This window comes from Dipodomys spectabilis, unplaced genomic scaffold (genome assembly GCF_019054845.1).
Source record: "Dipodomys spectabilis isolate Male_0828 unplaced genomic scaffold, ASM1905484v1 ptg000227l, whole genome shotgun sequence".
In the NCBI taxonomy this organism is placed as follows: Eukaryota; Metazoa; Chordata; class Mammalia; order Rodentia; family Heteromyidae; genus Dipodomys; species Dipodomys spectabilis.
Genome location: NW_024870904.1, coordinates 1578517 through 1595645, shown reverse-complemented (window position 1 = coordinate 1595645; position 17129 = coordinate 1578517). Strand labels below are relative to the sequence as shown.

The window sequence follows — 17129 nt, the reverse complement described above, 5'->3', positions numbered from 1 at the left end:
GTCCCTCAGCTCTTCAGCTCAAGGCTAGGGCTCTACCACTTGAGCCACAGCACCACTTGCGGCTTTTTTTTTCTTTTTGCTTATGTGTTGCTAGGAATCGAACCCAGGGCCTCATGCATGCAAGGCAAGCGCTCTACCACTGAGCCACCTTCCCAGCCCCGAGTAACACTTTTTTAAAGCTTGTACCAAAAATGCCAAATACTACAATTTTAGTGTTCGTTTTGTGTTTTTTTTAAATGCTAACTAGAGCTGTGGTAAAGCTAAAATGTCATAAGATAATCTGCTAACTTATGTATAGCACTCGGTTTTATTAAGTTTTTGACTCATGTACTGATATCACAAGTTTCAACACGTTTGTGGTCAACAAGTTGGTGCAAACTAAAAATTCTGGTTATTTTGAAGAGTTCCCAAGGAGTTAAGTCATACTTATTAAGCAATAATACTAGAATTTTTGTCTATTAAACATGGCTTTTCTAAATGCATACCCAAGTAATTTTAGTCACTGCAGTATTTGATAGCTTATATTGTGTTCTGACCTCTGATAAAAAGTAATTATCCAAAGCTCTTACTGAAAAAATGAAACTAGTTATTGAAATAAAATTTAATATGTTTAATAAAGAAAAAAATAGGAAGTGGTGCTGTGGTTCAAGTGGTACAGTGCTAGCCTTGAGCAGAAGAGCTAAGGGACAGCTCCTAGCTAGGCCCAGAGGTCAAGCCCCACAACTGACAAAAATAAATAAGGCATCTTAGGGGCTGGGGATGTGGCCTAGTGGTAGAGTGCCTACCTAGCATGCACGAAGCCCTGGGTTTGATTTCCTCAGTACCACATAAACAGAAAAAGCCAGCAGTGGTGCTGTGGCTCAAGTGGTAGAGTGCTAGCCTTGAGCAAATTAAGCCCAGGGACAGTGCCCAGGCCCTGAGTTCCAGCCATAGGACTGGCAAAAAAAAAAAGAAGAAGTCATTGCACATTTGTCATATTTGTTGATTTTCTTACTCCTATGTGAGCCAGTTCTTTGATGAAAATTGAAGTATGACTTCCAGGTAAAATAATTTCCACATTTGTTACATTTATATGGCTTCTCTCCTGTGTGTTTTCTGATGCAAACTGAGATGTGACTTCTTGAAAATCTTTCCACATTTTTTTCATTCATGAAATTTCTGTCCTGTGAGTATTCAATGATGTTCCTCAAGCTATGCCTTCTGGGTGAAAAACTGCACATATGCAACATTCGTAAGTCTTTTAATCTGTGTGGAGTTTTCTTCCAGATGAAAGACTTCCCAAATTCATTACACTCCTAAAGTTTCTCATGTGTATGGATTCTCTTATGTGTGCTGAGGTGTGAACTCTGGTTGAAGCACTTTCCACATTTTTTACATTCATAAGGTTTCTCACCTGTGTGAATTGTTATGCTTGCCGAGTTGTGACCTACAAATAAGTCTTTCCACATTTGTTGCATTCATAAGGTTTCTCTCCTGTGTGTGTTCTCTGATGAAAAGTGAGGTATGACTTCTGTGTGAAAGACTTTCCATATTTGTTACATTCATAAGGTTTCTCACCTGTGTGAAATCTTATATGTGTATTGAGATGTGACTTCCAGGTGAAAGACTTTTTACATTTCTTACATTCATGAAGTTTCTTTCCTGTGTGTGTTTTCTGATGAACAGTAAGTTCTGCCTTTTTGGTGAAAGACATTCCACATTCGTTACAATCATAAGGTTTCTCTCCTGTGTGTTTTCTCTGATGAACAGTAAAGTGCGTCTTTTTGTTGAAAGACTTTCACACATTTGTTACATTTGTAAAGTTTTTCACCTGTGTGAATTCTGTTATGCATGCCAAGGTATGACCACCACTTGAAGGTCTTTTCACATTTGTTGCAAGAATAAGGATTTTCTTCTATGTGTGTTATCTGATGCACAGTGAGGTATGACTCACGTCTGAAAGACTTTCCACATTTGTTACATTTATAAGGTTTCTCACCTGTTTGAATTCTTCTATGTGTATTGAGATGTGACTTCTGGGTGAAGGATTTTTCACATTTCTTATATTCATAAGGTTTCTCTCCTGTGTGTGTTCTCTGGTGGACATTAAGGTTTGTCTTCTGGGTGAAAGACTTTCCACATTCATTACATTCATAAGGTTTCTCACTTGTGTGAAGTCTGTTATGCCTATGGAGGTGTGATGCCCACTTGAAGGTCTTTCCACATCTGTTACATTCATAAGGTTTCACTTCTGTGTGAGTTCTCTTTTGCCTGCTGAGAGCCGACCTCTGGGTGGAAAAGGTGCTACATTCCTCATATTCATAGGATTTCTCTTCTGGAGGTGTTTTCAGTTTGCAACTCAGGTCTGACTTCTCAGAGATAGATTTTACATAATGGATATTCTTATTGGACTTAGCCTCTGGCTATTTGCTCTCAGGGTTTGTGAGGTGTATTTTTTTATTCAAAGATTTCTTATATTTACTACTTGTACAAGGATTCTCTGCCTTGTATATTTTCTGCCTTATATATAGCAACTGTAGGTCTTAAGTAGAATGCTTTTCCACATGCAGTCCATTCAGGTGTTTTCCTTCCACCATGAAGTATTTCTGGAGAAAGGAAAGCAGTTATATCTCAGTCTTCTCTATATTCAAATGGTTATAGGAGGGCTGTCCCACAAAAACCCAATTGTGTATGAAAAATATGGTCTCCAAGTTTAACCCCTTCCTTCTCTACCATTTTCCAAATATTGCAGCTTATGTGGACTCTCAACATTTTGACTAAAATGCTCAGAAAAGGGGCTGGGATGTAGCTCAGTGGTAAAGCACTAGCCTAGCAAGTGTAACGTCCTGGGTTCGAGCACCAGTACCAAGAAAGGAAAGACACACACACACACACACACATACACACACACACAAATACAGTTAAATGCTCAGAAAATCTGAAGGATTCTTCAATTACAGGAGACACACCAAGCCTATATGCAGCATGCATCTTATCAGGCTCACTACAGAGAAGCATGTTCTGGCACACAATAAACTCCTGAATCCTCATCTCTAAGGAGTTCCCATTAATTCTAATCAGCTCTGGCTTATGTTTTGAGCTCATAATAGCAGTTGTTACTAATCTCACATTTTCCTCCACTGTTACTATTTGTGACTGCTACTTCACACAGACATTCATCTGGACTTACCTGGCAGGTCTTAATCATATCCTCCATTTCTTGGACACTTAAAGTGAATCAGAGAAAAAGACAAAAATATAAATGAAATCCAAAGACTTCCTTTTTTTTGGGGGGGGGGGCAGTCATGGGGCCTGAACTCTGGGCCTGGGCGCTGTCCCTCAGCTCTTCAGCTCAAGGCTAGCACTCTACCATTTGAGCCACAGCGCCACTTCTGGCTTTTTGCTTATGTGGTGCTGAGGAATCGAACCCAGGGCCTCATGCATGCAAGGCAAGCACTCTACTACTGAGCCACCTTCCCAGCCCCCCAAAGACTTCTTAATGTAAACGTAAAGACATTTTCTCCAATTCTAAATGTTAAGAGATTAGAGACACATGCTTTTTTCCCAATATATTAAGACAGCAATACTAATATTTTACAATAGAAAATGTTTTTCTGTTTTAGACTTTTCTTTTTTTATGTGAGAAGAAATACTCAAACTCTCAATTGTGAGAGTTTTATACTGAGAACTAATTATCTGCCTTTAGTAGACTTTAAGTTGTTTTTCTCAAATATTATTTTGTTTGGTCATAATACCTGCTTGGTTTTCTTTTATTTTCTAGAAATAATTTATATATTGTGCTGTTTTGCTTCTCAACAATTAGGTGAAGTACAGAAATATTTTCTATTTTTGGAGACCATAAAAGTGTTTTTTGTTGTTGTTGTTTTGTTTTTGAGTCCAGTCGTGGGGCCTGAACTCTGGGCCTGGGCTCTGTCCCTCAGCTCTTCAGCTCAAGGCTAGTGTGCTACCACTTGAGCCATAGCACCACTTCTGGCTTTTTTTTTTCTGCTTATGTGGTGCTGAGGAATTGAACCCAGGGCCTCATGCATGCAAGGCAAGTGCTCTACCACTGAGCCACCTCCCAGCCCAATAAGAGTGTTTTATACATCCCTTTGCCTTTTATCTAAGCAGGAATGGTTCTTGAGAGTACGGTTTTATAGCTACATCTGTGCAGTTCTAACTTTTCACTAAGAATTACTTAAGGTATTTGAGGGAATTTTTAAAATTTGTTTCTCTCCCTCTTACAAAAAGTCTCATCCAAATTTCTTTTCTGACACTCCTACTGCTCAGAACCATGGAAGACCAATGATACTCCAGTTTAACACCCAGATAATCATCCTATCTAGACAAGAAGCTTTGGTTCTGAATCTGAGTCTTTGCCCACCACCACTGATAAGCCATTTTTCTTATTGGAGGATAGCAGCCCTAGCATACGTGCATCATACGTGCATAGTCCTAGTTTCAAAGAAAATGAAATGTCATTTCCTATGTTTCTAAATTTCTTTTTCCCTTTCAATTCCAAACCTTAATCTACTACCACACTGAATTCATTTTATCCCCACATGAATTCTTGATTCACAAGTCTTTGAGACAAAGGATCCCCTAGTTCTCTGCCACACTGGACTCAGTGGAACTAGGAACATTATTGCTCTGTACAGTGAAAGATGAATTTACAAACTGGCTCCAATATCACTATGAAAGATATTTTAACTCACCTGTGAAATTCTTGTCTGAAGCTTCTCCTATCCATGATTCTGCACCTTGCTTCAGGCTGATGATCAATTTAGGTTGAGGAACATAGTGCCCTGTAAATAAGAAATATGGAAAATTTTGCTTGTGCTGGGTCATCATTCTTAAAAAGTCTCAGACATCCTATTCACAAGGTTGCTACTAAATCTTGTTTCTCATTTTTCATTGGCTCCATGGTTGCCTTTCCCCCAAGTTTGGAATTATTTTGCCAGTTGTGTGGCTTGAACTCAACTCTTGCTCAAAGCTATCATTCTAACAGTTTTGAGTCCCAGCTCCATGTCCAGTTTCTGAGTGGTAAGTGGAAATAAAATCCTCATGGGCACTTTTTTTTGCCTTTGCTATCCTTAATCCAAAATCTTCAGATTTCACTCTCTTGAGTAGCTAGGATTACAGGCATAAACCATTGCACCCAGTGCCAGGCTTGGTTTATAATGCACATTTTAAATTAGTGGATTCCACATCATACTTCCAATAGTGATAAGATTTCTATTCTAGATTGTATATCCACCTGCAACAATCACCTCAAGTTTGGGAAGACAGTCTCCTGTTACTGGAACATAGTTTAGAACTTTTCTCAAACTGCTGTTTTGGCCTCTTGAAGAATAAGAATAAAACTGCCTCAGGAGTTACATAATTAAATCAAAGTTTTTCTTAGAAAGAAGTGATACTTCACATGGACTGGAATCTTACAACTTAATAACATACTCATATATTTACAAAAAACAAGCACTTGACCTTGGTAGCTAATTTAAGTGTTGCTCACTCAAGGACACCAGATTGCTGTAGGTCTCTAGCATTACATCTCTATATAGGATCCTCTGAGAAATATCCAGTTCCTGCCACTCCTTCCAGCTGATGTCCACAGCCACATCATCAAATGACACCAGCTTCTGTAATGGTACTTTTCCATCAAGTAATTAAGTAATTAGTCAGAAGTTATAAGGGCACCAATTCTGGAATTTCATTCTTTTACATGGATGCTCTTCTCTTACATAAAATATTTGGAGCTTGCAATGTTGTCTACTCAGTGAAAGAAAGAAAAATCAAAGTAGAAATAATTGCCACTATACTAACTTGGTAATTACTAATACAAAGTTTCCCTAATACATCAGTATATATTTCTGGTGCTAGCAATAGAGATAATATAACAATTCTAAAGCACTTGCAATCTGGCATGACATCAGTAAGACTAAGTAGGTGTCTGAAAGAGTATGTTTAGCTTATTTTGATAAAATTTACTATATATCAGGGTAACAATGAATAATTTTTCCTGCATTTTCATGTTGAGCTTCACTGAAAATCCTATTTAGATCTTCTATTAAAAAGTGCTTTCACGGGGCTGGGAAGGTGGCTCAGTGGTAGAGCACTTGCCTTGTGTGCATGAGGCCCTGGGTTCAATTCCTCAGCACCACATAAGCAGAAAAAAAAAAGCCAGAAGTGGCGCTGTGGCTCAAGTAGTAGAGTGCTAGCCTTGAGCTGAAGAGCTGAAGGACAGCGCCCAGGCCCAGAGTTCAGGCCCCACGACTGGATTCCCCCCCCCCCAAAAAAAAAGTGCTCTCACAGCGATTAGAACATATTCAGGACATCATATGAAATACATACCACATTAGTAGATCTACAAAAAGCACAGTGACCAGGTGAATATTAAAGTAAGTAACAGTACTCAAGAAAGGAGGTGATGATTTGGCTCTTATATGATTTGACTTATTTTCCACATAAAAATATCCTTGTTAACCATTTTTGTTATTAAATTTCTGGAGATTGTGGTCATAGAAACACTGATACTCTCTTCCTATGTAAAAAGGAACTGCTAGCATAAACTTTTGTGAACACTGCTTACATCCTACTATACACAATATGGGTGGGTAGAGGAATAAAATATTTCTTGACCGGATTTTAATAGGCCTTCATGGAAGGATGGAGGCAAATGGATAAAGGCTTAAGTAACATTTATGATAACAAAACATGTGAAATATGACTACCTCAAGCAGGATAGAGAAAAAAAACTATAAAGGGGGATGTGATCTAAAAATATAGAAGGAAATTTTATGTTAGACTGAAATATAGTACTAATTTGTTGTGCAGAGGCTAAAAAGGGACATTTTTACTCCCATTTTGAACCCCATTACAGATGAAGAATGGCCAACAATACTATCCAATCCAGCCATGTTTGACAATACCAGAAGTGAATGCTGAGTAAAACACCAAAAGGAAATATATCTGTAAAGTTTTGAAAGAAAATAACTTTCAATTCACAACCCATTAGGCAAAGCAACTCTTCTAAAAATGTAGATTGAATATATTTTCAGAGAAAGATAATTCATTAATAACACATTTGCATTTTAAGAGTGTTACAAGAAATTATACTTCAAGAAAATAACAAAAAGATGCCAATTATTGCAACTCACCTTCTGCTCCTTAGTCAACTGGGACCAGGAGCAACACAATAATGGAGACCAGACCCTGAGGTTTGGGGTACCAAGGAACCTGTAGCCTTCTGCAGCTTTCTACAACAGATCCCAAGGTTCCATTAACCAAAATTTTTATTGGGCTTGTGCAAGGAATTAAGGTATAAATTTCAACATGTGACATTCTTATTCTGAGAAAGAGGGCTAAACAGTAAATAGCCTACAATTTGCATAAACCTAAGTCTACCCATAGCCTCCCATACAGTTTAGTGTGGAATCTGTGTTCTCTTAAGCCAGGACTGATTGATCTTTCTAGGAAACTCACAGTGTTGCAAGAGTGTACTGGGAGAAAGCATTCCAAACTCCCAATCTTTTCAGGGTCCCACAGCTTGAATTTTTGGGCTCTCCCACTAAGATAGATATACACACAGGACAAGGTTATTAAAATGGTAAATATGTAGGTAAGTAAAAAATGTATAGAACATATACTTTGTATACTCTCTAAAATGATTTACGAAAGAAAAACTTATAGCACCATATTTATGAGTCATAATGCATAAAATATCATATATAAACACAATTGTATTATAAATATATGGACCGAGCATATGGATCAATTAATATTTTACTTGCTTGGCAAATATGAAGGCCTGAGTTGAATTAATTCTACCAAAAAAATTTAAAAGGGCAATAGATATAGGGCTTGGAATGTGGCTTATGAGTAGAGTTGCTTGCTTGGCATGCATGAAGCCCTGGTTTTGATTCTTCAGTACCACCTAAACAAAAAACAAACAAACCTGGAAATAGCACTGTGGCTCAAGTGTTAGAGTGCTATACTTGAGCAAAAGAAGCTCAGGGACAGTGTAGAGGCCCTGAGTTCAAGCCCAAAGACTCCCTCCCCCTCCCAAAAAAACTATAGAATTATAATTATGTTAAACTATCATTTCTCTTGAAAAAGTAATACTACTCCTGCTAACTGACAGGAAAAAAACAGACAAAAAGTCTGCAGGAACACACACATCGATGGCATTATTTGAACCTAAATGCTATTTTGTGGTGTTGCATTTACCAGGATTGAAACACTGAGAGCAAATCTCAAGAAACATTTTCTGGAAATCAATATATAAAACTATAAGTCATAAACACATTACACTTAAATAATATATGTCTAATAATCAGTGAAATATACACAGGGAAATTAGAACAGCTCTGGAAGAAATGTATGCTAACACTGCAACTTATGAAATATTAAAGGCAGTCACTTTCTTACTTCACCTTTTAACTAAAAACAAATGCTTTTACATATGTGTGGTGCACTCATATGTATATCTTGTGGAGGGTTGGGAAAGCTATTGAACTCCAGGGAAACAAAATGAAAAAGTGCAGCAACAGAGGTCATTAGACAGTGATGTAAACTAAAGTGAAGCTAACTAAACCTGTATATTGGCTCACAGTTGTCTGCTTACAAAGTAAACTTTACATCCAGGGAACCGAGAGCACCCACCAGCAGATGACTTTGCAGAACTATCATTTCATGTATTGTTAAGTGTTTTTTCAATGTATGTTTTAAATGTAGAAAGATGTAAAAGAAATAAACTAGGAGAGAAAAAAAAAACCCACCACACTTCTAATGGAACTGTCAGCAATGGATGGTGATAATAAAGCAAATGCTGAGACATTATGTCCTTCAATTATAAGTAGCTGTGCTTAAAATAGGCCAGATCAAACATGAATAAGGGATGTCAAATGAGCTAAAACAGAAACCCAAGTGCTCTATACCAGCTCAAGTCTCTGAGTTAGGATGAGAGAAGATACCTGAACAGTCAGTGCAGAGAACAGCAGGTAAAAATGGGCATCTGAGACTCTTGTCTATAAAGATCTTCTATTAAAGATCTTCTCCCAAGCTGGGTTCCAGTAGCTCACGCCTGTAATCCTAGCTACTCAGGAGGCTGAGACCTGAGGATTGAGGCTCAAAGCCAGCCCAGGAAGGCAAGTCCCTGAGACTCTCATCTCCAATAAACCACCAGAAAAAAGAAAACCTGGATGTGGCACTGTGGCTCAAGCAGTAAAGCACTTTCCTTGAGCTGAAGAGCTGAGGGACAATGCCCAGACCTGGATTTCAGGCCCCACAACCCACACAATAATAATAATAATAATAATATCTTCTTCCAGTGCATGGGCTATCTAGTTATTTTGCTATTTATGTCATTTTCCATGCAGAAACTCTGCGTTTAATGCAATCCCAATTATTCAATCTTTAATTTGTTTTATTTCTGGATCTTAAGAAGTTTCAACCTGTGCCAAGGAGATGTATACTTCCCCCAACCCTTCCTGTGAGATTTTTAGGGTATCTGATCTTACTAGCTATACAACAGACAAGGACCTCATATCTAAAATAATAACAGATGCTAGCTGGCATGTGGACAAAAGGGAACACTACTACATTGTTGGTGGGAATGTAAACTTGTTCAACTACTCTAGAAAGCAGGATGGAGTTTCCTCAAGAGAATAAACATTGAGCTCCACTATGACCCAGCAGCAATCCCACTCTTGGGTATTTACCAAATATCCACAAACAAGACCCCACGAAAGTTACTAGCACAACCACATTCATTGCAGAGTTATTGATCACAGCTAAGATATGGAATCAACCTAGATGCTGCTCAGTAGATGAACGGACTAAGAAAATGTGATTAACACACTGGAATTCTAGGCTTGCATCAGAAAATATGACACTGCCCCAATCATAAGGAAATGGAAAAAATTAAAAAAAATTATACTAAGGGAAGCCAGACCCAAATAAAGGGTTCATGGTTTCCCTCACTTGTAAAATGTCAAAGATATTCTTGGCAGAGGATCACAATAGCTATGTGCATATAGCCATCTAAAATGATGCTTATCAAAATGAACTCCAAAAAATGGAAATAGGGCTTTTTCAAAATCACACTGTTTGCAATTATTTCTTATATCTTCTTTTTTCCCCTTTGGTATATTCCCTCATTACTGCTTTTTGATTTCTGTACTCTTTGTCTTTTGAAGATAAGGAAAGTCACATATATGTTGGGACAATGGGTGAACCAATGCAAGTTATACTCACTAGATACCATGTTGAAAATGAAGTGTACACACGGGGAGAGGATTGGGGGAGAAGTGAAAGAATATGAGGGAGCGAGTTACACTGTTTATAAAGAAATGTAACTTATTACCTTATTTATATAATTATATCCCCTCTATATATATTCTTTACAATAAATGCAAATCATAACAACATTGAGATACCACCTCTCTCCAGTTAGAATGGCTAAAATCAATAATCTAATAACAACAGATGCTGGAGGGGATGTGGACAGAAGGGAACCCTACTACATTGTTGGTGGGAGTGGAAACTTGTTCAACCACTTTGGAAACCAGTATGCAGGTTCCTCAAAAGACTCCACATAGAGCTCCCCTATGACCCAGCAATCCCACTTTTGGGCATTTACCCAAATGTTCACAAACAAGACCACACTAAAGCTACCAGCACGACTATGTTTATTGCAGCATTATTTACTATAGCTAAGATATGGAACCACCCAGATGCCCTTCAGTAGATGAATGGATCAAGAAAATGTGGTATATATACACAATGGAATTCTATGCCTCCATCAGAAGAATGACATTGTCCCATTTGTTAGGAAATGGAAAGGCTTGGAAAAAATTATATTAAGTGAAGTAAGCCAGGCCCAGAGAAACATAGGTCCCATGGTTCCCCTTATTTGCAATATCTACTATATGTCTGAGTCAAGCAGAAAAGGTCAGATAAGTTGATGTTAGGGAAATGAACCCTAAGATATGAATTCAAATGTTTTTTTTTTCTTTCATTCGATTGTTTCTAACGCATTTATAAGATTATTTCTTTGTTGCTTTGTATGTCCCTCCCTCACAGTATAACCCCTGCTTTCAATGTATTTCATGTCGGTATAATTTGTGGAGGGGAAGGGGAAAAACAAATCATTTAAATAGGGATACAGGTGGACCCATTGCAACAATGAGATGTACAAATCCTTATGTCAAAAACGAACTTTACAACTTTGGTGTGTGTGTGTGGTGGGGGGTGGATCGGATGGGAAGGGGAAACAAAGGAGGAGGCTACAATGCTTGATAAGATATGTATTCATTATCTTGCCCAAGTAATTGTAATCCCTCTGTACAGTATTTTCACAATAAAAAAAATCCAAAAAAAAAAAATTGGGGCTGGGAAGGTGGCTCAGTGGTAGAGCGTTTGCCTTGCATGCCTGAGGCCCTGGGTTCGATTCCTGAGCACCACATAAGCAAAAAGAAAAAAGCTGGAAGTGGTGCTGTGGCTCAAGTGGTAGAGCACTAGCCTTGAGCTGAAGAGCTGAGGGACAGTGCCCAGGCCCAGAGTTCAGGCCCCACGATCAGACCTCCCCTCCCAAAAAAAAAAACAAAAAACACAAAACTTTGTAAGAACTTCTAAGTTTCTCAAGAGCTTTTTTGGTGTTTAAAGAATATAATTTAAGGTCTGGGAAGGTGGCTCAGTGGTAGAGCGCTTGCCTTGCATGCCTGAGGCCCTGGGTTCAATTCCTCAGCACCACATAAGCAAAAAGAAAAAAGCCGAAGTGATGCTGTGGCTCAAGTGGTAGAGCGCTAGCCTTGAGCTGAAGAGCTGAGGGACAGTGCCCAGGCCCAGAGTTCAAGCCCCATGACCGGACCCCCCCCCCAAAAAAAGAATATAATTTAAAACAAAAAAGAATATCATTTTTGCCACATAACTAGCCACTTATATACTCGCGCTCCAAGATACAGAAACTTCACAGAGCAGGGAGAAAGGCACAGAGGCATGTCCTCCCCCATGGCTATAAGAGTAGGGATGTCTGCATGCCAGGAATGGCAACAGGTATCTCTCATCATCCTAATCCCCATTTTCCTTTCACTAGCAAAACAACCATCAGTATTAGTGGAACTTCTCAGTGTGGTAAGGGCAATAGAAGTAGCAGCTTGCTAGGCAAACCCTGAAGAGCCTGTGTGCATGCTCCACCCTTGGAATAGCATTGTGGAAAAGCAGAATTCTCCCAAATAGTCTTTCAGTAAGCAGAGAAATAAACAAGTCCTGTGCACAGTTGCTACACTATGTCATTTTAAATGTGCAATTTTTAAAAAAAATTATTAGATATGCAGAGACAGTAATTATTAGAGATGCAGAGACGACCAGGGGGAAAGGTAGCTGTTGTGTGAGAAGCCAGATATCAGATTTAACAAAGGTTTCAAAGCACTAAAAATAATAATGACATACAGGAAATACAGTCTCTGTTGGAAGATGAGCCCAGTGGCAGAGGTAGGGAAAATGGTGAGAGTGGCTGAATGTAAAATGTGCATATAAAAACTGTATACATACCCATACGTCTGTAATTCTAGCTCCTCAAGAAGTTGAGATCTGAGGATCAGGATTATAGCCACTCTGGAAAATCCATGGCATTCGAATCTCCTATAAACGAATCAAAATGGTATTATTCCAGTGGTGGAGAGCAAGCCTTGAAGGCGAAGAAAAAACCACAAGGGCAATGCCAAGAGAAACAATAGAAAGTATATACATTAGTTACATACTTAGGATTTCATTGTGACATTTGCATTCATGTGTAAAATGTATGATATTCAGTATCACCCCTAAGTCACCTTCCCTTCATCATGTTGTAAAATAGTTTCGATACATTTCATTGTTTTGTTCTCATATGTTCAAACAATATTGGGCTGGGAAGGTGGCTCAGTGGTAGAGCACTTGCCTTGCATGCATGAGGCCCTGGGTTCGATTCCTCAGCACCACATAAGCAAAAAGAAAAGAGCCGGAAGTGGCGCTGTGGCTCAAGTGGTAGAGCGCTAGCCTTGAGCTGAAGAGCTGAGGGACTGCCCAGGCCCAGAGTTCAGGCCCCACAACTGGACCCCCCCAAAAAAACAAAAAAACAATTAATATTGGCTATGTTTATTTCCTTCTGTCAAAGTACTACATAAGCATTTATAAACATAGACCAGTGGAATCTGTTGAAATCATTTTAGGAAGGAGAGGGGATGAGGAAGAATGATTGAGTTTGATGAAGTAAACTGTATTCTTTATTTTTTTTTTGGGGGGGGGGGTCCAGTCGTGGGGCCTGAACTCGGAGCCTGGGCACTGTCCCTCAGCTCTTCAGCTCAAGGCTAGCGCTCTAACACTTGAGCCACAGTGCTACTTCCGGCTTTTTTTCTTTTTGCTTATGTGGTGCTGAGGAATGGAACCCAAGGCCTCATGCATGCAAGGCAAGCGCTCTACCACTGAGCCACCTTCCCAGCCCGTAAATTGTATTCTTGTATTAAAATGTCACCATGAAAATTCCCTGTAAAACTAAAATTTATTAATAAAAATACTTGTTTTTAAAAAAGAAAAGTTGATAGCCAATATACTACTTAATAGGGAAACCACATCAGCTACAAGGTAAATATAATGACTCACCACTTTTAAGTTGAACTACATTGGAGTTGCTAGCAAGGTCAATTTGACAATAGAGCTGTAAGTTATCTGTGTAGATAGGGAGAAGTGTAATTATCTTTTGTGCAGATTACATTAACTTTAGGTTTGTGCCATCCTGGGGCTTGAAATCAGGGAGTGTGTGCTGTCCCAGAGCTGTTCACTCAAGGCTAGAGCTCTACCACTTGAGCTGCAGCTACACTACTTGTTTTTAATGGATAATTGGAGATAAGAATCTCATATACTTCCAGACTGGCTTCTAACTCAAACCTCAGAAGTCAGACTGCTGAGTAGCTAGGATTCCAGGCAACAGCCATTTTTCCCCCAAAGCTAATGTTATCATTTATTTAGAAAATCACGAATGGGCTGGGAATGTGGCTTAGTGGTAGAATGCTTGTCTGGCATTCATGAAGCCCTGGGTTCCATTCCTCAGTACCACATACACAGAAAAAGCTGGAAGTGGTGCTGTTGCTCAAGCGGTAGAGTGCTAACCTTGAGCAAAAGAAGCTCAGAGACAGTGCCCAGCCCCTGAGTTCAAGCCCCAGAACTGGCAAAAAAGAAAGAAAATCACAAGAGTTCACTAAAAATTATTATAGTCAATAACTGAGTTCAATGTAACAGGATATAATATTTGTATAAAAATAGATTCATATATATGTGAACAATGAACATTTTTTTAAATAATGGGGTCAATTTATTTATACTACTATGAAAAATAATACACTTAAAAATAAACTGATGGGCTGGAAATATGGCTTAGTTGTAGAGTGCTTGCCTAGCATGCATAAAGCCCTGGTTCAATTCCTCAAGTACCACATAAACAGAAAACACGTAAAGAAGGACTATGGTCCACGAAGTAGGGTGCTAGCCTTGAGCAAAAGAAGTTTGTGGACCGTACCTAGGCCCTGAGTTCAAGCCCCAGGATTGGCAAGTTAAAAATAGAAAAAGAAAAAGAGAAGAAAAATAAGAAATGTATCATAAATGTAACCCGGAACAATGAAAACTACACTACACTGCTAGTCTTGGAAGCACCCCAGCTTTGATCCTTAATCTCCTTGCCTGTGAAGAATTTACTTTTACAGAAAGAAATTCTTATTCTTTTCCTTTATATTATCATAGGTGCTCTCAAGTTGAAGTCTATGCATCCAAATATGACGTACAGGGGCTGGGAAGGTGGCTCAGTGGTAGAGCGCTTGCCTTGCATGCATGAGGCCCTGGGTTCCATTCCTCAGCACTACATAAGCAAAAAGAAAAAAAGCTGGAAGTGGCGCTGTGGCTCAAGTGGTAGAGTGCTAGCCTTGAGCTGAAGAGCTGAGGGACAGCACCCAGGCTCAGAGTTCAGGCCCCATGACCGGACCGCCCAAAAAAAAATATGACGTACAATCTCAAAAAGGCATGTAGAATCCATACACTGGAGGATTGCATATCAGGCATGAAAGTTTCCTTCCCAAACATCTAAAGGATCATCAAATATCACAATAAACCTTTAAGAGAGACACATAAGATCTTAGATATGAGGGAGTGGGACAAAAGATTTATTCCACAGTCTAATGGATAAGAACTGGGAAGACAAGTTTGAGGTCCCAGGGTGTGTAACCTAGAGTTACTGAGAGGAACTTTAAGGATCAGAGAAGAGGAAGGAATTTAAAAAAATAGAGCATGGAAAACAGAAAGACAAATACAGACTGGTTTGGGGCAAGTGATCAAGCTTCACATTAGCATAGACTTACCCTTAACTTCACTCCTGATACCCCCACACCACCATTTCTTTGAAGAGCAATGGAGGTTGATGCACCATGTCTGAGAAACCCCTGTGAGGAAACTTTTCACCAATTCACTGAAGAAATATTAAGCAAAAGGCAGGGGGGGCACAGCAAACACTCAAAACAGTGCCCAAGCTTTGAGTTCAAGCCACTGGCCCAACAGCAAAAAGAAAAAAAGAAAAAAACACAAGAGAAAGCAAAATTCAGAAACAAGCAAAATTGCCTTAAGGTTTCATAGATGGAATTTGGGAGTTTCTGGGAAAGTAGTTGTTAGATTTTGAGAAATCTAAATTGACACAGGTTTATGCAGTATATCTACCTAAGAATCTATTTTATTCCAGTGCATACATTAGAGCAGTGGGAAATGATCCAGGAATCAGTGGCTCTGAATACCTTTTTAAAGTGAGAGGGGAGATACTCAAGTCTTGAAGGCAAAACAGATAAAATTTACCTTCAGCAGAACGTAGGTTTTGAACAAAAATAAAAACAAAAACATTGTCTCATAACCTCAGCTACATTATTAGAATTAAGAAAGAAAAAGTCAACTTGTCTAGTGTTCTCAATACATTTCCATTTCCCACTTGGTCTTACACTGTTTCAGGAAGCAAACAGTGATCTTCAAGAAGAATCACCTTAGATCCCGCTGGGAGAGGAAGGTCCCCACGCATCCATATACTCCTGGGATAGAGGGTTTGGCACTGGTGGAAATCCTGTAAAAAACCACTTCCCCCAGGATGATGCAGTGCATTGTGGGAGTTGTAGTTTGCGTTGGAGCACAGAACCTTCAAAAGTATGGGGGGAGAAGGCAGGAAAGATCCCTTTGCACTTGCATCTATCTACCCATGGTTGGTGTTTTCAGTCTGCAAATTCCAGTTTTCCCTTTGTCTTGCTGCTGGAGGTGCTCGGAAGTACAATTTTACATTCCATAGGTTTGGGCTCTGAGACCATACCCAGCCTCTCTTCAGTGGACCTTAACAGCTCTAACTTGAACGAATCTCAGGTTTTGAACTGATTTCAGGTACAAATGGCTAGCTGGGTGAAGGACCAACGTCTATTTCACCACATGTCCCTCCACTCTTGGGTTGATGATTGGTTTGGGGTTCATATGTTTGTACTGTCATTAGCTGGTATTCCTCCAGATGCCAGAATATTTCTTCTTGGATCTCCAAGAGCAAGTTGGGTGTTTCTCTAGACTAGGAGAGCCAGGAGCTGTGCTTTTATGCTCCATGATTTAGAGATTCTGCTTATTAACAACCATGCGACTTTATTCATGCTGCCCTTATGTAACAAGAGTGCAGAAATTCTAGTGAAATATGTGTCTGCCTTCAGTCCTCTATATTGCAATTTTATTTTGGGGTTCTGTTTGTTTCTCCCACAGGTGTCTCTGCTCTACTCCTGTGCCCTGTTGGCCTAATTAGAACTACTGGCTTGAGTTCACACATGTTTGTACATGACCTTGTTTCTAGAGACAGTTCTACATGAGTTATTGAAGTAGTGTTTGCTGGTTGTGTAGTTTTAGGAATGAAGCCTAGCAATGTTTGAAGGAGAGCACCCTATTAATAGGAATCTCACTCCTAAAAAGACAGACCTTATCAACTATGACAAGCCCTGAAGAGCAGTGGCAAAAAAGCACAGGAAAGGGAAGATGATTTTAGCTTTCCTTGCCTTAAGCAATAATTGGCTCTACTTCCCAGAGCACAAGATTCATGTGGTACTCTTTCCTCCAACTTTCTC

The 17129-nt window shown here is 39.2% G+C and overlaps 1 protein-coding gene across 1 annotated transcript in view; it reads right to left on the bottom strand.

Moving 5' to 3' along the window:
- Positions 1-4729, bottom strand: part of LOC122123294 (zinc finger protein 260-like) — an 85635-nt gene extending 80906 nt beyond the window's left edge. Inside the window, exons 1-5 of the mRNA XM_042697652.1 lie at positions 4695-4729; positions 3170-3206; positions 1899-2348; positions 1431-1729; positions 465-468 (exon numbers count right to left, since the gene is read on the bottom strand). Coding sequence (XP_042553586.1) covers positions 465-468; positions 1431-1729; positions 1899-2348; positions 3170-3206; positions 4695-4729 — 825 coding nt within the window. The remainder of the gene's footprint in view (positions 1-464; positions 469-1430; positions 1730-1898; positions 2349-3169; positions 3207-4694) is intronic.
- Positions 4730-17129: the final 12400 nt, after the last annotated feature.